Here is a 21,077-nt window from a genome sequence, read left to right on the forward strand (position 1 = left end):
AGTTTAATACCGCAGACTAAAATAAATATTGTCGCGGTGGTTTTCTTCAAACCACGCACATGAAGTCGAGAGTCCAAAAAAAGTCGAAAAGAAGATTTTATGTTTCGTTATTATATAATGAAAGAACTAGAGAAAACAAAAAAAAAACTGTGGTTTCTTTAGACAGTGAAAAAAGATAACATATTCGTAAATCTATCAGTTAACCAGTGCCACCATTAACACTCACCAGCTGACTCATAGTAAATTGCAATAGACGTTGCTGGAACTTCGCATAGACCCGATAGGCCTCCGGGACTTTGACGAGTAGGCGCAGCATCGCTGCGGCTCGGCGAAGCATTCCCACAGATGTACCCATCATCTCCGGATTATCACGTAAAGCGGGCATTCCATGCGTTTGCATAACCTGAAAAGAAGTTCCAGAAACAGTCCAGTACAGCGCATAGGTAAGGGATCCACACGTTATGCGAGACAAAATCAAAGGTTGTAGGCTCTTTTAGTAGACATTTGTAGTGAAACGGGATGCGAAAATGGCACTCTCTGCATGGTACTCAAAAGGAAAAAAAAGTTCGAACGAAGCGAATCAGTCCAAAAGACACCTATTCTTATATCTTGCTCAAGGGAACAAATAACCGAGGAACGGAGAATTAAATTCGTGGAATGAAATTACCTGATGCATGCTCTGATCTGAGGTTTCAATGAACGAAACCAGATTCGCGATCGTTGGTGTTTCCATAGCAGCTACGTAGCACACAGCTTCAGATGAATTACAGAACGCATTAAGAATCACGATGGCAAATTCTCTGCAGAACGGGAAGTTTTACAAGCATTTTAAGATTCAGTTATAATTTTATTAGTAGAAACAGACAAGTAGAGAAAGCAATAGAAAAAAAAGAAAGAAATCGTATACCGATTGTGCGTCTCTTCGCTCATGCTCAGCATCTTGGCCAGCATACGGACAATCTTTTCTAACCTAGGCCATGCACCTGTAGATAAGAGCATATCCACGTTTCGTTCCAGAACTGACATCTTGCACATAATTTCCAACGAGTAGTTCCTAGAAAACACTCATGTTATGAATGCAACTTAGAGCCGGACTATCTGGAGATAATCTCGAACATACAACTGAGCATCGTTTATGGAATAGAGTGTTACAAGTTCAAAAAAAAGCACGTAGGATCCTTTCTAAAAAATCGGAATAACATTCAAAATCGACCCGGCTGGAATAGATCTGAGGACTTATTTAACATCACTGAATGGTAACACACCTTGGAGAAACTGCCGCAGGTGGAATGGGATCTGTTGCCTCAGGTACAGTAGACGCGCACCAGTGAAGGATACCGTCGTAGATTGGATAAGCCAAATCATTAGGCACATCGAAGAGATCGAGCTACAAAGAAAACAATAATAACAGATTCATACAATTCACGCCTAAGTCAAGAAAGAACACAAAAGTTTAATTAAACCACTGATTTTATTTAAAATTCACCGCTACACTCATATGACAGAGCATTACAAAAGCATCATCCCTAAGCTGATTTGCCGTCTCAACCAGAAGAACTCGTCCACAATCATCACAGTCCAGCAAGGATAGAGCTCGTTTTCTCGCTACCTCGTACGACTCCGGCTCCGGCAGTGGTGCATCCTATAAGAATGTACTTTATAGCTGTCTATGTAGTAGTGACTAAGTAACCGATTAAAAAGTAACAGAAACTTACAACTTCTATTTTCGGTGCTGGCTTGGCACGCTGTACAGGCTTCTCAGTAGATAGCAACTGCAAGAATCGTCCAAGTACGTACAGTAGTCCACTATGAGCGCATAGTAAGTGCTCACTGCCGGGTAGGAATGAGAAACCTCGTAGAATATTCGATAGAGCCAAGGCACGAAGAGTCTTAAAACAAGAAGTTAAGAACAAAATTAATACATGATCGAATAATACCCGTTAACAGGGAGAAACAAAAAATAAAATTCCAGAAAAAGAACCACCAAACTCACGAAAATTTCACTATTATTACCCTTTTGCTTTAATCTTATAGAAATGAAAGAAATAATTATGGGAATATGACCACATGTCACAGCAAGGCTAACAAAATAATCAAAGAGTGCTGAGTGTTTGCTAGTTCAAGTACAATAGGTTGACATTACCCTCAGGGCCCAATATTTCGAGAAAAATTAATCATAACAACTCTTTGGGGCATGAACAATCAAACGAGCAAGAAACACAACTGCATTGGCGTTCAAGAAGTTGTCAAAAACTCAAAATAAGTACAGTGCCATGTTGCCCTCCCAGTCATTTGCACTTTTATAAAGCCATCACCCCACGAGTCTGGGGTGGTACGGATTTCAGGTGGATTATACCTATACGGGGTCGTAGATTGTGGGGAAGAGGATGATTCCTTTCATCTATTCCTAATCGCGGTAAAAAATGGCCCGGACGGTGCGACGCGTGCACAAGGCTGGTGCGCTCCAACACAACTCTTCATAGGCAACAGCGCCCACGACAACGCTCGAAGTCTCATCTTCCGGGCAATTTTTAAGGCGATTAGGAAGAGATGAACAGAATCACCCTCTTCTCCACAATTTACGGCCCAGTACAGGCTTAACCCACCTGAAACCCATACCACCTCAGATTCCTTTAAAGGCATCACCCCACGAATCTGAGGTGGTACGGATTTTAGGTGGATTATTCGTATAAAGGTTAGTACATTAAGGAGAGAGGGGTGATTCCGTCCATTTCTTCCTAATAGACGTAAAAAACGGCCCGGAAGATGCGGCGCGAGCACAAGGCTGATGCGCTCCAGTCGAACTCCTTGTAGAAAATAGTGCGCCAGAAAGCCCGAAGCCGTACCTTCCAGGCCGCTTTTTACGGCAATCAGGGAGAAATGGATGAAATATAATAAAAAAATCGAAGCCAAAAAAAAATCCTCGCTCTCTAGAATCTAAACTATCTGGCGAATCACGAATCTCCATCCAAAAATCTTTCCGTTAAAGGCATCACCTCACGATTCGTGGAGGTGATGCTTTGGTTAGTATTTATGTGGGATAGGAGCAAGGAGGAGATTCTCAGTTCTTTCCGTAAAAAAGAGCCGGAAGATAGGTCGTTTGCACCATTTTGAAAAAGAGGTTCGATTGGGGCGCGCCTCTTGGGCGCCCCCCCCCCCCTTTTACGATCACTAGAATTAAAATATGGATGAATCCTTCCCGTAATCTCAAATTTCCGTATTCGAATAATCCACCTGAAATCTGCACCACCTCAGATTCGTGGGATGATGCCTTTAAACGAAGTGTAGCCACCAATCCTATTTTCGCTATAGTAACGACATGTTGGAGCACTTTGCCAAGTATCATCAAAGAAAGAAAAAATACTTAATTACTTGCGATTGAAAAAATTTTAATGGAAATGCACACTCCAAACCTTCAGAGTCTTGAAAAGCAATGAAAAAAAAAAGAAAGAGGCGATTAGGTTCAAGCAATAAAAAGGCTTAATGCGTAGATTAACAAAAGTCTGAATCTGTTTAGTGCCGAGCTTCCCATGGCAGTCTTCAGGGTTACTGGAGTTAGTGAAGCAAGTGTCCACAAGACGTATTCTTTTCATACTGACATACAGCAAGCAGTCTGATAAATTAATACAAATTTCTCAACTGCGCATATAAAACTTCCACAACAATTATAGCTTATACCACACAAGGAAGCGGTAGAGAAAGTGACAAAAAAATGTAGATGTAGAACAACAAAACGACTCACGAATCGATGCAGGGTTTCATCTCTATCCGTCAGCGCTATCGCTCGCGGCCAACGAATTTCAAATTCGTTCGGCCCATCCGCCATCTCATCTTTACGCCCACGACGAAGTAGCAAAATATCTGGGATCTGAAAATGAGTGAATGTTGAGAAACATCAATTAAACATTCTTTATTTAGAAAAAACAAAAAGGTGTAATAAGCTCACTTCCTCCTCTGCTTGCTCTTTTGGCTCCTGTTTCACATGTACCGGCTCCTTATTCTTAGTATCTGCATTGCAGTCTTCACTATTTATGTTCTTCGCCTGGTGCACACTGAATCTGCCACGTTTCTGAATTTTCGCAGCGTTCCATTCGTTCCTCAGACGCAGCGCCACGCGCTCGGCAAGTCCACCTCCAAGCCCAAGCTTGATCCTCTCTTCCACATAATCGACACTAAGTGTTTCTGCAAAATTTTTATCCACCACATCATGGATAATATTTTTTTACTAACATGAGAGACCAACTTATACGAGTAGCATCTGAAGAGAGCAAAAAAAAAAAAACATGAGAACGAACCATCAATAGGCAATGAGCTCGGCCCCTCCTCTAACATAAGCCTTCGTTTCAGCAGTTCCGGCATCTCTGCATCCATGATCTTTACTTTTCTACCCGTTCTTGAATTCTGTAGAAAAAATAACACCAATTATTCACGAATAAAAAAAAAACTACTCAATAACACAATTTGTGAGCATTTATATAAAGAATGGCAACAATATAAATATTCTTTTTTAATGTTTGATAGCAACCATTTCAAGCTCAATACAACTCTATGTCATCATGCATGAAGCTTGAAATGAGTAGGAAATTGATCGTATCTTCTAATAGAAAGGAGGTTCAGCAAAACATGACGATACTCAATGAACAATGAAACATTCGAACATATGCCTATGTAGCATACATATACGAAAAAAGTAATGATCTGAGAGATTTTTACCTTATTGTAATTTCTCTTATTCTCAGGATTCCTCGTCGCCACTGGTTGTTTCACCTCCTCGTGTGCACTTCCGTTCGTCAAATACGGCAAGCGTAACGCTTCAGGGTTACCTTGAGGAATATGGAAGCGAGACGGTTCACTCAGCTAAAATGGTGCTTTAAACCACTGAGATTATAGCCCAGAAACTGAGATTATAGCCGCGGTACGTATCATGGATGGAAAAACTAAATAAGCAAGGTCGAACCCGACTTACAGGGAATGTTTCTGGGTACAACACTGATAATGTCGCCCAGAAATGTTCAATGATAACATTGAGTAGCCCAGGCATTTGTGTCAAGCATGGATGTGGATTTGTATCGTCGTACAGGAGCACGTTCAGAGCATTAATTGCCCATATTGCCTCAGTTTCTAGGCCGCTGCGAAGCGCCATGATGAGACGTCGAGGCGTCGCCTAATGCAAAACATATGCTTCGATAGCGAGAGTAACAACAAAAAGCACATTTAACTTACGTTTATCAACTCTCTAGCCATGATCTTGCGTCTCCTCTTTTGACTTATCACTGTTGCTTCAACGCTTCCGTGAGGAAAATGATGTTGGTGCGAGAATGACATAACAGGCGGTACTAACGGAGTAGGGGCAGGAGCAGCTTGAGGTGGTACGGGCGGATACGACCCAGCTATTTGAGGAGCTCTCGCTGGGTATGACTGTTGTTGAGGTTGCTGGGTCAGAGCTGGTTGTGTTTGTGGTGGTTGAGTAGGGTACTAAAGCACAGAGAGATGCAGAAATGTTACATTTAAAAAAATTACATGTGAAGACAAATTACTACGTACCCTCATCTTGTTCGCACCAGGTGATGACGCACTTTGCTGGCTAGGAGTGGTTTGCGGTGGAGGCATTCTGGGTGCATATCCGTACCTAGGCGCTTGTGGAGGAATTTGACCGGGTGCGGGGCCTGGATAACCGCCTCGTTGATGCCACATCTAAAGTGAAAAAGTAAATCTGCAAGAATTGTTGCTACTGTTCAAATGCTAGATATCTCAAGTGGCTTTTCTAAAGCGAAACAATTTACTATGTGGTAAACTCTAAGTATTTACAGAAGGAGTCAATGTAAGAGGATAATGTACACTAACGTTTTCTTTCCCACAACTCATGCTCTTTAAACGCACTCCTATCCTATCCCAGTTTAAGGAACATCACGCACATCTGGTTGAACACATTTGACTATATACGCACGTGACTACACACCCCCGAATAAGTACAGTATGACTAATTAGATGTGTTAAAACGCAAAGGCTATGCAAAACAAGCTGGTCAACTTTAAAACTATTAACTTTGTTTTTTTTCTATTCTTCGCTTCAAATAAGGATTCTATCTTTATTTAAACTTTCGCAAAAGTGCATCACCAAATGAGGACAAAAAATAGCTAATCATACTTGTTGCTGCTGTAAGTACTGCTGATGTTGAGGATGAGCAGGATGAGCTGCGGGGTGCGGAGCAGACGCAAATTGTGGGGTTTGCTGTTGAGATGGAGCAGTTGGATGACCGGGTGGAACACCAGCATGCCCGGGATGATACGGATAACTTGTAGGATATCCGGCAGGAGCACCTTAAATTAAAAAAAAAAGAAATCAGACCAAATAAAGGGAAAAGGAGAAATTCAGCAGCACCGCTCCATATGCACTGCCCCAAAAACCAAAAGTTTTTCTTTTTCGTCTAAATTTTGCCTAGAGAAGCAGTCTGTACTAATACGTTAGTCGTAATACGACTAAAGTGTTGCTATGTAAGACCATTTTTGTAATGAGTGTATGTCTGAAAACCCCAGCAAACTTTGTCTACAAGAGATACTTAAGGGCACATGTCACAAGTGTTAGATGTGAAATTCACAGAAAAAACGCTTTCTCATCAAACTTTCAGAAAATGAAAATTCGAGGAAGCAGTGAATCAGAAATAATGCCGAAAAATCTAAGAGAAAATAGAAACGGAAAGATACCTGGCATTCTTGCCGGTCCATTAGGATACATCGGCGCAGGTTGTCCATAAAATGGAGCTCCGGATGCATGAGATGGAACACCGGCAGGTTGCCCCGGGGGTCCTACCGCAGCCATGCTGGAATAAACGGCATTATCATGCATAACAAGTGCGTCATAAACCACCAACATTGACGGTTTTTCACAGACGAGTGAACTCATTTTCACGTCTGATCATGTCAAACAATGATCGTTGGCGCGTGTCTTCTGGATTGAAACACGTTGCACGTGTCGAAGAACACGTTAATCTTTCTTCGTCGAACTCAAAGGTCAACATGTGAACATGCGATAAAAACGCTTATTCATCGAGCAATCATTGCGGCCCAAAAGTGCACTCAGGCCTGTTGACGTCATCACCACGGATAATTATGGCAGCAATGGGTGTCATGGGAATTCAACGAAAGTGCGAACGCATTATTAGCAACGAAAAAAGTGAGATCTTCCACGCTCACAATAAAAACATGCAAAACTCTCGATTAAAAGTGCCACAATGAACAGAAAAAAAGGTCCGTAGTACTTTAGTGTTCTTCTTATTGGTTGCCACTTATAGTTTGCTGTTAGTGTTACAGATAGTTGCGGTCAAAACAACACGATTTATGGTATAATATAGCGTGAGCAACTACGTTAAAAGCGATGCGATTTCCAAGCGCTCGCAGGTGACTGTGACTGTGAGCGTGTTGCTGCAGCACAGGTAATGGTTGCCTTTCAATCCTAAGGCGGAAGTCTATGATAAATTCCTTGTAAGTGCAGTGGAAAGCAACGGAAATCGATCTCGAATTTTTCCACCAACTGTCTAATCATAATGAAACGAGTAAAATGTATTGAAGCAAGGATAAAGAATAAAACATCTGGCGTTAATCAATCCGCTTGGGAAGCGCCACCACGTTCAATTCAGAATCATTTGAGGTTTACTAACGTGTAACTAGCCTTTACAGCGACTTCCGAAGGCTAGTCGATGTGTGAAGACAGTAAAATGTATATATTACGAGAAAACAATTAGCAATCGACAAGTTTTAACGTATGTTCTGAAGAAATAAAAATTTAAGCAGAAAAACAAGCAAATACCATTGAGACTGAAAATTAGGATGAATGTAAACATGAAGTGAAATCGAACATGTAAACGTAAATGAGTGGGAAGTGCCACAATGGTGCTGATAGACCGTTTCCCAAGTGCGCCGTGAACTAAGCTTTAAGCACATGCTGATCTAAGTAGTTTTATTGGGTTAAACTTTCAGAATCAGCAGGACATTTCTCTACTTCTTGAAATCCCATATTTTCCGACCTCCTTATTTCTGCTTTTAAATACGACCATAGCAGTGGTGTCGATCTATAATCTTATATGAATTACAGAAATGCGGGTGAGTAGTGCATGAATTTCATAATTCTGCGTAACAGCGTGTAACATGCTGCAACGTTTTTTTTTTAATCAGTGACTTCTAAATTCCAATATTGGCATCCTTTTTTATTCATGCAAAACAACATCTTTAGCGTGTGAACGATTTTTTTTTCTCCCAAAAATGAATCTATTATTCAATTGGTACACTTGTATAACTAAAGAGTGTCACCACCCTGCAAGACTGAGGAGACGAGATTTAAAAAAATCAAAAGGAAGAGAAATGAAAACGTTTGATGTACCGCGAGAATTTATCGCTCATACTAGCAGCGCAACTTTTAGATGTTAGTGCGCTAATTAGATTGACAAATCATACGTATATCTTACAATGCTGCAACATCCACAGTGAATCTAATAGAGAAAACACATCGATGTCCATAAATATCACCCTTTTCTTTCTTTCTCTTTTTTTCAATACTTTCCGAAAGCAGGAAAACCCAGGAGAAAAGTTTTTGAGAAACGAAGCAAAACAAACAACTATTCCACACTACTTGGGCGACAAAAAAAAACAATCAAACAATTCTGATTCTATAAATTTGTATTCTGCCCAAATATTGGAGTTACCGTCACCGGCATACGGCATGAGAACGAAGAACCTAGCGGTGCAAATGTTTTTTTTTTGGTAAAAAAAAAAGAAATTCTCGGTTTCTTGTGTTTCATGTTGAAGTAGCTGCACTAAATTTGAGCAGGAATTATATTATTATTTATTATTATTATTATTATATTATTATTATTATTATTATTATTATTATTATTATTATTATTATTACTATTACAAAATACAGGAATTTGATCAATGGATGCGTTAATTGGAAATACCTTTAAAATACTACATACGGTGTTGTATATACTGACGATATCGCCTTTGCGATGACAAAAAAGTGTAAAGAAACACATTCACTTACTAAAAACGGACTTTCTGATGCAAGCAATATTAACGGAATCACCCTAACATTTTTGTCACATAGGCAAAGCATTACAAAAGTGTGTCTGTGGCAAATACTAGGCCTACGAATCAATCGAGCCTACGCCGCAACAAACGTGAAGGGGCCCACGCATCAGCTACGGGGCACGACGGCGCAAACCGGCCGCGCGCAAGGTCATTCCCCATCTTCCCGGTGACAATCATCGCCAGCCAATGCTAGTCACACTCGAAGACAGACAAGTCATCCAAATAACTAATCACAAATGAATGAAAACAGGAAAGGGACACTTGACAATGGTGAGAAGCTCAACTGAATTTAGGCCTGGCTAGTGGCAGTTAGGCAGCGGTGGTCGATGACGGCCAACAGACTCGACCGGCCGATTGCGAGAGAAATTGTGCTGCCGCCGCGCTATGCATTCCCACAATAAACGTGCGCTGCGGCCGCTGCTGCAACCATAGCCACGTATACACACACACAATGCATACAAATGCCTGTCATCCTCTTTCACATAAGGAAGCCCCATGCTCGTCGCAACAGATGCACGCATCTGAAGGGAAAAGGGAAAAAAACTGCACAATTTTCCACAATCTTTAGATTACAAATACCACATGAAATAAATCTCCCAACATAGATACATCCTCAAACAAATATACAATTTGCAAAAACTAGAGTGCGATGAAAATATTTAAGAACGTACCTCGTCGAAGGCTGCGGTGTTGGATGTTGTCCAGGAGTCGGTGTTGCAGCAGGAGTCCCTACAGCAGCCGACCCAGGCCGCTGTTGATCAGCAGCGTCAGCACCGGCGCTCATTCGAGAGCTGCTATCCGGCGAGGCTCCACTTGCACCAGGACCTGTACTTGGAGCACGACTACCAGACTGACTAGAAGCATCCATCTGAAAACAGTAAACTGCTTAAAAAAAAACCACATAAAATGCACTCGAGTAATTATTAAAGTCGCAGCAACGAGTTACCTGCAAAGCTGCCGGCGTTGGTGGTTGCACCGAACCAGGTCGACCCGGTGTCGCAGGTTGAGGTGTTTGAGCAGGAACTACGAGATTTTGTTGCGGTGGAGGCTGCGACGTATGTTGTTGTTGTTGTTGATGTTGTTGCTGAGCCTGTTGTTGCTGGGCCTGTTGTTGTTGGGCTTGTTGCTGTTGGTGGTGTTGTGCCGCCATTTGTTGGTGATATTGCTGCTGCATGAAATAATGTTGTCGTTGTTGCTCGTCCATTTGCGAAAGGTCCGGCTGCGGGGCGCCCGGCTAAATGAACATATCCACCACAGTAGCACGAAACCCAACGAGAAATGAAAACGAACTACATGAAGAACAGAACAGTCGTACCATGTGAGGCTGCGGATGAGGTGCACGCATCGGTGTAGCACCTGGAGGTAACCGTGGCGGATATCCCGGAGTCGGATACGCACCGGGCGCACTTGGGGGTCCTGATGGTACGGCACCGGGTGGATATCCATGCGCTGCCGCCTGCTGTTGTTGCTGCTGGTGGTGGTAATACAACGACGGATCCTGGCCAGGTTGCGGTTGTCCGTGTGCAGGACCTAAGTTGTAGCACTATTTAACAAGAAAAATAGTTGACTACTAAAGAAAAAGTTCACTGCGAAAAGAAATAAGCTACTCAGTTTTAGTATTCCCTACCAAGATTTTTACAATAATTCTTGAATTAAAATGCAAACTCCCTCCATAGCTTTCATCATTGGATTTATTTTCAATGTCGCCCGCAAACGAATCACGTTGAAAATAAACTCGGTGATGAACACAACTGATTTCGGTCAACACAATTGGCGGAACTACAAGAGGCAAAGGATTTTTAAAGTTTGTACTTTATGAACACAGAATTAGTGTAATTAGCTCATTGTAACTCAAGTATTATTCGGCTTCCTGTCTAGACAAATATTCTTTTATGATACCTCAACATATGAAATAGCTATAACTATAAAAATATCGCAATTATATTACGTATAAACAACACTATAACATATTTCAAGAAGATCTCTCTTTTAAGCAACCATACTTCTAAAGTTTTTCTAAAACATAGCACTATATGCACTCCCAAACCGATATAATTAAATTAAATTATGTATGAACTATATAATAATTCAAAGTAAATATACTGACACTACTATGCACAAAATCATAAATAGTTTACATGTTACGAAATAACTTGTAATTTAACACTTAACGATTAAGTGGGAGAAATTGCAACATTTCAAATAGACCGAAATAATTAATCGATATATTGTATCAGAGCACACGTATTAGGGAGACCAAGCAATTCACCTAATCCGGAACTGTAGCATTTTTCCGACTTTATCAATCCCGATTTTCTTTTATTTTCATCACTCGCTCTTAAATTGCTTTTATCAACTACTAAAAGTCTACGACATGCTCACCTTTAACATCGCCTTAATTGCTCACTTAAGTTCATCTTGCCCACTAATGACTAACTAGCAGCGTACAGACGATTCAAATACGTCGCAAGTACACAAAAATAAAAGAAGATACATAAGTGAACAGTTAACAACGCATTCCTATAGCCAGAAGTGTAAAAACCTCAAGGCTCGATCCTGGACAGAACCCTATATTTCTATGGCGATGCAGCTTCTTTGATACTTTCGTCTGTTCCCAATAATAATCATATAACAAGTAATCAGAGACATCTTCTCCAGTTTGTCCAAAGTCAAACACAATCCCGATCCCTCGCTCAGCGACATCACTAAAGACATCTTCATTACATCAGAATTTCTAAAGGTCGCCTTTCTCTATTCTTTTACTATCCAATGCCCTCAGCTGTTTGGCGTTCTCATTTTTAGGAGACTGAGGACCAACGTGCATCCTTCAAGTTAGCTAGATAAGACGACAGTTCCGAGTCGCGTTACGTCGCTCCGACATTCAAAAACGAACGTCCCGTCGGGCGAACAACGGGGAAACCCGACATGTCGTGGCGGCGTTCGAATTGATAACAAAACGTCACAAACAACGAAGCAGCGGGCGTTTCGCGGCTGGATGGGCGCACCGCTATCTCACTGTCCTCCGATCGACAGCGATGGATGGATCGGTTGGTTGAATGAAAAGATTGAAAATGTACGACAAAGCAACCTTACATGCACCCAATACAATCCAATATCGACACTCATAGTTTCACAGCACCAGCAGCAGCACAGCACTTATCTACATTTCCGACGATGTTGCTATGACAACATCGTATTCATCAATGCTTTCACAGCTTTACTCAACAGCGATTTTGTACCGAGCAACAATGTCGGACTTTGTGTGTCAAGAAATCAGAAAGAATAGAGACGGAATGGTCAAAATCTTCCAAGGTACACCAATATGGTGGTTAGATATTAAAGTTCCATGGATATTGTTCATAGGCGCAGAAATAGGATAGCAAAACACTTCGTCGTAATCATGATTAGACAAATCCAGTGAGGACAAATCCGGATGAATCTTATCCATTAGGGTCCATATCGCTTCGTAGTCAGGAGCTATCCAGCTGCGATCAAAAACATTGTTCTTGTGTCTACGTAGTGAAAATAGTGCAGAAGCTTCCTAGAACTAATGATAATGAATGCAATAATATGGCAGGATACCAAAGATCTTTAGAACAGTTACAGAAGGTCGTAAAATCCAAAGGAAAAGTAGAGCTCATCCAGAAATATGTATCAAGTCGCGAAGAATTAAGGTAGAGTATTAACATACCATGACAAAAGAAATATTTCTGCTAAATTGTTAAAGCGAATTAAATATCCCTATAATATGACCGATACACCTGGAAAAAAGAAACGCAGGAATGGTAGAGTATCACTTCGAATCATCTTCAAATTTCAAAATAGAATGCATCGCATTTTCGGAAAAAATCATAGTTTTTTTAAAATAAAGCCACTGTAAAAAAATAAACTATCTTATTACTTGGAGCTGAAAACTTCTTCGTTATATTTGCTTTTAGTGAGGAAATTTATCCGGTGGGAACTTTGTTGGAAAAGCATTCATACATAGTACATCAGCGAAATTCAAGCACACACAGGCACGAGGTCAGCTGGTGAGACTCGAAAGATCTCGCTCGTCAAATTTGCAGAGAACAGCCGCTCATCTTCAGAGGAAGCGCGAACCCGAGGCAACGGAGAAACACACACGCACTCATCATCAGACCCCAACGCGTTATCACAACGCGTCTCGTTCGCACCCGTGCTGTATGCAGCGCTATCACAGGAAAGCCGCACAATTTTTCAAGATAACACGATGACTGACACATAGAAAGCCAGTGAGGAAAAAAATGCCTCTTTGTAACCACAGAACTTCAGAATTTTCTCAAGACTTCAAACTTTTTCACTTCTTAAATTCTCTGAGCGAAATGAAGGAGAATGCAAGAACTAAATACAAATATGAATTACATTCTACTGCATTTATAATAAGATATCAGGAAAACTATGAATAAGACTTTATGTGTACGCTTTCAATTTCATAGTGGAATCAGCATACAATTTTATAAGATCATAGACGTTTATAACCGCTGGTACCTACCATATGGTCGGAAATCGAGTGGCTGATGTTGCGGTTGATGCTGATGCGGTAGCAACGGCGGCATCATACTCCGTGACCGATAGTACGCTTCCCTTTCTCGTTCCCGAGCAAGACTGTGTTGATGGTAATAGTTCAATGCATATTGTGCATAAGGAGAGGTATTCGGCGAGATTTTTAGGGAGCTCGGTGAGGCAATAGTAGGTGGGTAACCCGGTTGCGGGTAGGTCGACACCGTAGCGCATGGTCCGTTGGTCACTGGCCGAGCCTGGGGAACTGAGGCGGCTAGATAACCACTTCCATGCTGAGGATGCTGCGGATACCACGTAGCTGTAGCCATTGCAGTCCTTGCACCCATCGGTGGTGGTTGTGATGGTTGAGACGAGGGACCTGCAGCAAAACTCGTCGACGGTAGTGAGCTGCTGAATGCAGCAGCTACCGGGTAGCAGCCACCACCACCGCCGCCGAAACTGTCGGCTCTCCTCGGAAGTGAAATGTTGACCTTTAGGCAGTTAACGAATAACTTCTATGCGCTCGTTTCGTCCCAGTTTACGTGTGTTTCCGAGCGTTTGTTCGCTGTGAGTAGTATTTGCCACCTAAATACCACTGCAACCGTCGTAGTTTAGATCACCGGAAGTTCTCTTACGATTAGCCTCATGTTAGGAGATAGAGATAGACAAAGAATCAGAGAACGTGGAAACGATTATGATGACGCGAATATAAATTACACAAGCAAAGGAGAGAATGGGAGAGAAACACTGTGGGCGTGGTGAACATGATGACGTATGCGAATAAAAACAAAGTTAAGAGTTCAATTGTAAGCGCACATATATAAATACTATCCATCACATGCAGTGGTGATCGTGAGAACACAAGCACGTATATTCGCACCAGCGCAAAAGACGAAAGGGCGCCGAGGGCCGAAAATCGAACCCAAAAATAGACACCAACCAAAATGATGACGCAGGTGTTGCGAAGCGTAATAACAATAATAGATGAAACCGAAAGGTATATACAGTTAAGCGTCGAAAACGGGGCAGTCTGTTCCTTCGTAGGCACGAGCAACAGCAGCAGCGCCACCGGCCCCAGAGAGAGGAGGCGGTCTGAACAGCAGGTGCTGGATACGCAGGACGAGAAAGACGAGACGAGAACACCCAGCAACGTATAATCACTCGTGGAGGGTACGTACAACCCCAAAGGGGGTGAGAACGGCCACAACTAGACTACTACAGAAACCTCAGCTAGAGACACTATTCCCGTCTATGACTTTCAATAACTACTGTCATCGTAGATATGAGCTAGCTGACAAGGTCCGAGTCCGATATTCACCTATCATTACCGCAGTTGTTATCAAATCTTTCTATCTATGTACTTCTTATTTCAGCAGGGTCGATGTCGTTCATGAGCGTAGTGATACCCGCGACGATCAATCTATCATTTTAGGGTCTACACAAATTGAAAAACATCGGTTGCGCCAAATGCATCAGCGTTGTCCCTTCGCGAGTGAGAATCTAAGGCAACAGGTAAATGGTGTTTCTTTGTACACTTTTTAAACTGCAACTTGTGTTCCTGCCATGTAATACAGCAAGCCAATGGTTAAAATTCGTCTCTGACATCGAACAAAATCCTCTTTATTCTAATCGAATCTTCTTAATCCTCGTCGCTTAGCCCTCCTCCTTCTCATCTTGTGCATACCGTATTGATGAGCGATGAACAACGACGTCGCCTTGCCAACCGCATCCGACTATGGCGTTAATGAGACCTGCGTACACACCTCAGCAAGCACAGTTGGTGTGAAGAATAAAATTCTAATTAACCCCTCTCCCGTTATCCGGCCCTATCAGTAGGCTACTCTTAAGATTAACGTGAAGAGCTACCACGTAATGAGACAAAACCATAACCGACTGCTCTGATCTCAGCATGAAGCTCAACGTTCTTAGCGTGCCGTAAGCGATACGAGAGGCAATCATGTTATTTTGCATTTAATTATATATTCCATCTCGTCATCGCCAGCAATATGGTATGGTAAATTAGCAGCTAAAGCAAAGAACTGTCACATTGTAATCGTGAATGAAAAAAAATAAAAATGCAAAAATACGAGTAATATCCTATCACATGTGTAAGGTTCAATCAAAAATAAAAATACACACCAGGGAATGGCGGGAGAGAGCTAGTCGGAGTCGCTCCGGCAGCAGCAGCAGCAGGCTCCTTCCGTCGCTGTCTTTTCAGACCATCAGCGAACGCTACCGCATCTTCGGGCCTTCGACCAGTCTCAACACATTCTAGCAGCAGCAAGTGCTTCTCATAGTGTTTGCGTAGTTGATAACCAGCCGCTGACGACTGTGAGATCTCGGGATTCGCCTCAGTGCAAATCGCTTTCCATGCTTTGTCTTTGGTGACCTAAAACAAGTTCGATAACTAACGATGGTAGCAATATTGCTTTAAGAGCATGTCATCACACGTGACAGGATACGGCGAACATTAGACTAGACGAATTTCTGGTTACACAGATCGACTAGAACAAAGAACTAAAATTTTGCCAGAACCTTAGACCAGTATCCTGCCTTAGTCATATGAAGAAAGCAGATTTTTTTAACGGTAATGGGACAAAAATTCAGGGAACAATCACAAAACAATAAGTTACTCAGAACTCAATCTTACAGAAACCGAAAAAATGTCCTCCTGGTTCAGAATCCTTGTTGAGCAATCAGCACAAAACAGGCAACGCGCAGAATTTTTGAACTTGTAAGAGCAGCTTAGTTCCCAACATCAAATTCTAACTTCACATACTTAACTTGTCCCAAAAAAAAAACATGAGTTTTTTGCTTCCTCAAATATAAGAACCTAATGGAACAGCACGAAAAAAGAAATCTAACTGAAACTCATTTAAGACCAAGAGCACTCAATGGAAAGAACAGACCTGCTCAAATCCTCCACGATTCCGTACACCAATATAGAGTCGGTGCAAGTCCACATTTTGTTTCGATACCTGCAACACCCAACCTTCAGCATTTTATAAAAGGTCTAGTATAGATGTTTACATAAAAATATGACATTCAAGCTTGGGCTACTCAAAACTCTTCCGAAAGACATTACTGTTTTTCTACTTTGCTTGCCTGTGGGATCATAGTGATAGGTTCCCCGTGTTGCTCACAGAATTGCACAAGCCGTTCGAAGAACATTCGCCGTTCTGGCATCACCCGTGGCGGATTCGCTGCAGTAGGTGGGCCCACCTACGGATAAAAATGTGCAACAAATGTACCACTTCAACGTACAAAACAGAATTCTTCTAAACACACCAGTTTGTCAACGATGCTCTCTTTCCTTGGGCCTGAAGAAGGAGTTGGTTGCATTACAGGCGGCATCATAGCCTGTGGTGGCATCATTCCCGGATGCATCATCATGCCGCCAGGTGGTGGTGGCCCCCCAGGATGCATGGGTGGTTGTGCTATCCCGGGGGTTTGAGATCCCGGAGGATGAGGAGTGCGCTACAAAGAACGAAGGCGTAACTGAACTCGTCCTAAAAAAAACATCCTTCGATCACACCTGTCCTTGATTCGCCCAACTAGGTGATTCCAGACGAGATTTGTCGTCCATAGAATCGTCAGCTACAGAAGAGGCGGCAGGGCTTGGTGCCGGAATACTAGCTGGGGTGGGTGGATTGGCCTCCTGAAGAAGTTGGTCAAGTTGCATAAAAGGTCACCAACATACGAGATGTAGGTATACCTTCAAGGAAATCAGAAACAAAGTCGGAATCTACCATAGCTCCACAACATACAACAAAAAAAGACGAATTTTTAGGGTCTTAATTTCGGAAAAAGGGAAAAAATTAAAGTGAAATGAAGAAGTAAGGTCACCGTCTTACTCATTATACTATTCCAATGCTAGTAACGCCTAGGCCGGCGCTGTTTCAAGTTACTAGCATTGGAATAGTATAATAAAATGTAATCAGAAACCTAAAAAAGAAAGTCTAATTCCTTAAAGAAACAAACAGGGGATAAAATCTGAACACTTTTTACGGCAATTCTTTTATCTCTCTCACTAGGGAGAAAATGGAACGCTACTAGAGGAATGAATTTCTACAACCATGTTGGTTTTCATTTATGAAAACTTGCCACCTCAAAAGGTTATTCTCATCAATCACGCTTGTAAAAAAAGGGCCTGATATTCAACGAATAATCAAGTCCAAATACGGTAAAGGCGTGCGAAATACATGCCTAAGAAATAAAAGCAAATTTCGAATTTTGTAATGAATGACAACTGTTCAAGGATTGTCGCTTTAACTTGCAAAATAGTGGGGTCAGAAAGAAATATACCGAGTACAATCAGAAAGAAAAGCAGCGAAGACAACAGTTACAATCAGATTACCTTCATCACTCGTTGCTGTTGTGCGGCCCATTCCGCAGGTGTAGGTCCCTGTGGCATTCGAACGAGCTCCTGCTGCTGCGGCCGCAACATGTGCGGCGGATAACCTACTGGCGCACCAGCTCCTGGGTAACCAGGTTGACCAGGAGGCAACCCTGGGTATCCAGGAGGGTAGTATGGATATCCAGGTGGTCGTCCTTGCATAAAATGCGGTGGGTAGGCGCCGGCATAAGGATGTGGTTGAGTTTGATGAGGTTGGAGTTGCGGTGGGATTTGCTGCTGAGGAATCGGTTGTGGAGGAATCTGTTGACCATCTGAAAGCAAACATGACTTCCAGCGATTTTTTTTAATTCAAACAACACAATCACCTGGGGGTGGGTGGCCTGCCGGCTGCTGAATCGGCGATCGAGGTTGTTGCCACTCTTGTTGTTGTACTCCAGCTAACTGAACATGTTTCGGTGGAACACAGCCATGGTTCATCGAACCAGCTCCAGCAGCTACTGCAGCGGCTGTGGCCGCGTACCTATCAGCTCCAAACGGTGTGCCACCGTTTGACACGTTTTGATCCTAAACGAGAGTTACTTCATCTTTAAAAAAAAAGAACCTGTGGTAAAACGAAAGAGGCCCCAAGGCTAACGCTGGTGGTAATGCTAGGAGGTGCTTTAAGACTTAAGAGACTTTAAGACTTAGACTTAACAATTTCAATACAAAAAATGTCTATTGCTGAGCTTGACTGCTTGAGCAGACAATGACAGTAAGCCATTAGTGAATCAGTAGTACATCTACAATTGAACCATGAGCTAACAAATTCCGAGACTATAGTACAAAATAAAATAGATATTACACCTAGGAGAAATTCTCAACGAGTGCCCTAAGTTAGCTATGTCTACGAAGAACGCCCTCATCGTAGTAGTTTTAGCCACCTTCCGAGCTATGAAAACAGCTCCAAAACCACGGGAAGTCAAGATTTCTTCTTAATAAAAGCATCCTCGCCTTGTAAATGGAGATGTATGAGTTTGGCTTCAACCTTGTTCACATCAAAGAGATGCCCATGCACATTTACTTCATTAACATCAAAAGGCTTTCAGTGCACCGCTTTGCTGTTGCAAACAACACCTTTTGAAGTAAACGTCAGCGTCCGACTGCACCGTTATTTGGCTGTTCAAGCTCACCACAACATAACAGGAGTTAAGTTGTTCATTCCTCAGTTTGTCCCATCTTTCAAACCCTCTAGGAATTCATAAGAAGCCAACTTATGAATATAGGGACCTCTGAACTTTACAGAGGGTCCTAGATTAACAGACTGGTCAAATTCACGCTTTCTATACACCTAAATGTTCTTCCACATTAATTCTAAAAAAAGTCAGCACTGCACGCGAAAGTTGTTCTTTGTATAAATATAACGCGGAGTCTAATGATGGCGAGTGCAAAGCGGGAAACTAAAGGTCGCCTGTTCTCTCATTCACGTGACGATTTCGTCGTCTTGGCTATTTGCACTACATGCTCGCTGGTTGGGGAAACCCCACACGGTCCGCCTCTCTCATGATGCGAAAGCGTGTGCGACGTAAACGCGGAATTGATCTTAGCTCTGACGCCCGTGGGAACCATGTGTATATATGTGTGAGTGTGCTAGTCCGTTGCTGTTTTTGCTAGTCGCCGCGAATCAGAATACATATGGCCATGACGGGCGCCCCAGTCCTTGTCATAAAGTCAGCCCCGGTAAACAGCGTCGCACAGACAGCAGCCGGCCGCTGAGCCGTGGATGACGCATGCCGCCGCGTGCGCGACTTGGCGTTGTCGCGTGCGTAGTAGGCAAACAACATCAGCGCGGCGACGATGCATAACGCATACACATACACGCCGCCAGCCTACAACGAGCGACCAGCGCCGACGAATGACGTCATGTCAGGGAATTGTCTTCTCACCTTGCCGCCCGCTGTTTCCCACGCTATCCGCCCGTTCACACACAAACACAATCATCTCTCGTGTTGGTGGTTGGCCGGTCGAAAATGGGGCGGTTCGTCGTCATCGCACACAAACTATGCGCACACACACCCATTAATAGACACAGTGACAAACGCGTAAAACACGTCTTACTGGTCTTTAAAGTTTGCCTGAGGAAAAACGAAAAATCGTTGAGTCAATTTGCGAGCCACACCCTTTTTGCATGTATTGTCGCTGAGGTGAGGTAAAGTCTAAGGATCAATTGCATGTCTGGCAGATTCGGAATCACACTGACAATTTATCTTTGGAACAAACTGGCAATCGCACTTCACCAATGTTCGAGTGCGTCATAGTGAATATAAACGACGTTTGACGGTAAAAAGGATCTACCAAAATGCTGGACACATAGAAGTACGAGTTGTATGCAAATGGTCGTATCTTCCAAAAAAAAACTTAGAGCTCCTTATTATTCAGAGATGAATTACAGCATACCTTCGAAAACCTTAATAAAACAAGAATGTTCAGTATTCCCGTGGCTGGCAACATGAAAGGTAGTATTTAAGTGTAACATAATCATAACGGTGATTAATGCCTAGAAAGATTAAAGAATAATTCGATAAGCAAGTGCTATTGCAGTTTACCGCACCTTTCATCCGTTGGGGAAGCGATACATTTTGCCTATCAAGCAAGAAAACGACAGCTCCTTAGCTCTCGTGATTTAGGAGGAAAAATCTTTCGAAAATTGAAAAGGCTATGGAATAGCAAGCGCCGGCTCTTTAAACTCAGTTACGACGCATTTCGAGCTACGCACCAAGGAAGTGGTGCTGTAATTTGGCATAGTTTATACATTGCACATGTGCGTTTGGCAAGAAAGAAGACGCTTTGTCAATGAGGATTTTTCGAGAAAAACCTTTGAAAAGTTGAACAAGCAGGATATCGAGGTACAGTCATTGCCATACTACGTGCCAAAAAGTAGTACAGGACAACTCGATAGTGACCAGACTAGCCTGAAACCACGCAAAAAATGCACACTGGAAAATCCAAGAATCATGGAGAACTTTATGTTAGGAATATAACTTGAAGAATAGAAGGGATTAGGAACCCTTGGATGAGATGAAAGAAGTGCTGCTTCCGAATCTTCGCCTCCCAATACTATTTTAGAGATGGTGTTC

The 21,077-nt window shown here is 42.4% G+C and overlaps 1 protein-coding gene across 2 annotated transcripts in view; it reads right to left on the reverse strand.

Moving 5' to 3' along the window:
• RB195_005426 (uncharacterized protein) overlaps positions 1-21,077 on the reverse strand; it is a gene marked incomplete at both ends in the record, with an annotated part of 32,240 nt that overhangs the window by 2,137 nt on the left and 9,026 nt on the right. The window contains 26 exons of one of the 2 annotated variants that reach the window (XM_064177915.1): positions 227-403; positions 668-800; positions 908-1,054; positions 1,266-1,387; positions 1,487-1,642; positions 1,716-1,889; positions 3,743-3,868; positions 3,947-4,182; positions 4,296-4,401; positions 4,714-4,857; positions 4,967-5,164; positions 5,224-5,475; positions 5,545-5,694; positions 6,148-6,320; positions 6,705-6,820; positions 9,758-9,954; positions 10,033-10,320; positions 10,402-10,616; positions 13,600-13,986; positions 15,747-15,996; positions 16,517-16,585; positions 16,713-16,829; positions 16,896-17,084; positions 17,143-17,265; positions 17,965-18,275; positions 18,330-18,528. In XM_064177915.1, the coding sequence (XP_064035013.1) occupies positions 227-403; positions 668-800; positions 908-1,054; positions 1,266-1,387; positions 1,487-1,642; positions 1,716-1,889; positions 3,743-3,868; positions 3,947-4,182; positions 4,296-4,401; positions 4,714-4,857; positions 4,967-5,164; positions 5,224-5,475; positions 5,545-5,694; positions 6,148-6,320; positions 6,705-6,820; positions 9,758-9,954; positions 10,033-10,320; positions 10,402-10,616; positions 13,600-13,986; positions 15,747-15,996; positions 16,517-16,585; positions 16,713-16,829; positions 16,896-17,084; positions 17,143-17,265; positions 17,965-18,275; positions 18,330-18,528 (4,755 nt within the window). The remainder of the gene's footprint in view (positions 1-226; positions 404-667; positions 801-907; positions 1,055-1,265; positions 1,388-1,486; positions 1,643-1,715; positions 1,890-3,742; positions 3,869-3,946; positions 4,183-4,295; positions 4,402-4,713; positions 4,858-4,966; positions 5,165-5,223; positions 5,476-5,544; positions 5,695-6,147; positions 6,321-6,704; positions 6,821-9,757; positions 9,955-10,032; positions 10,321-10,401; positions 10,617-13,599; positions 13,987-15,746; positions 15,997-16,516; positions 16,586-16,712; positions 16,830-16,895; positions 17,085-17,142; positions 17,266-17,964; positions 18,276-18,329; positions 18,529-21,077) is intronic. The other variant, XM_064177916.1, reaches the window with a different exon arrangement.

This window comes from Necator americanus, chromosome I (assembly GCF_031761385.1).
Source record: "Necator americanus strain Aroian chromosome I, whole genome shotgun sequence".
Taxonomy (NCBI): domain Eukaryota; kingdom Metazoa; phylum Nematoda; class Chromadorea; order Rhabditida; family Ancylostomatidae; genus Necator; species Necator americanus.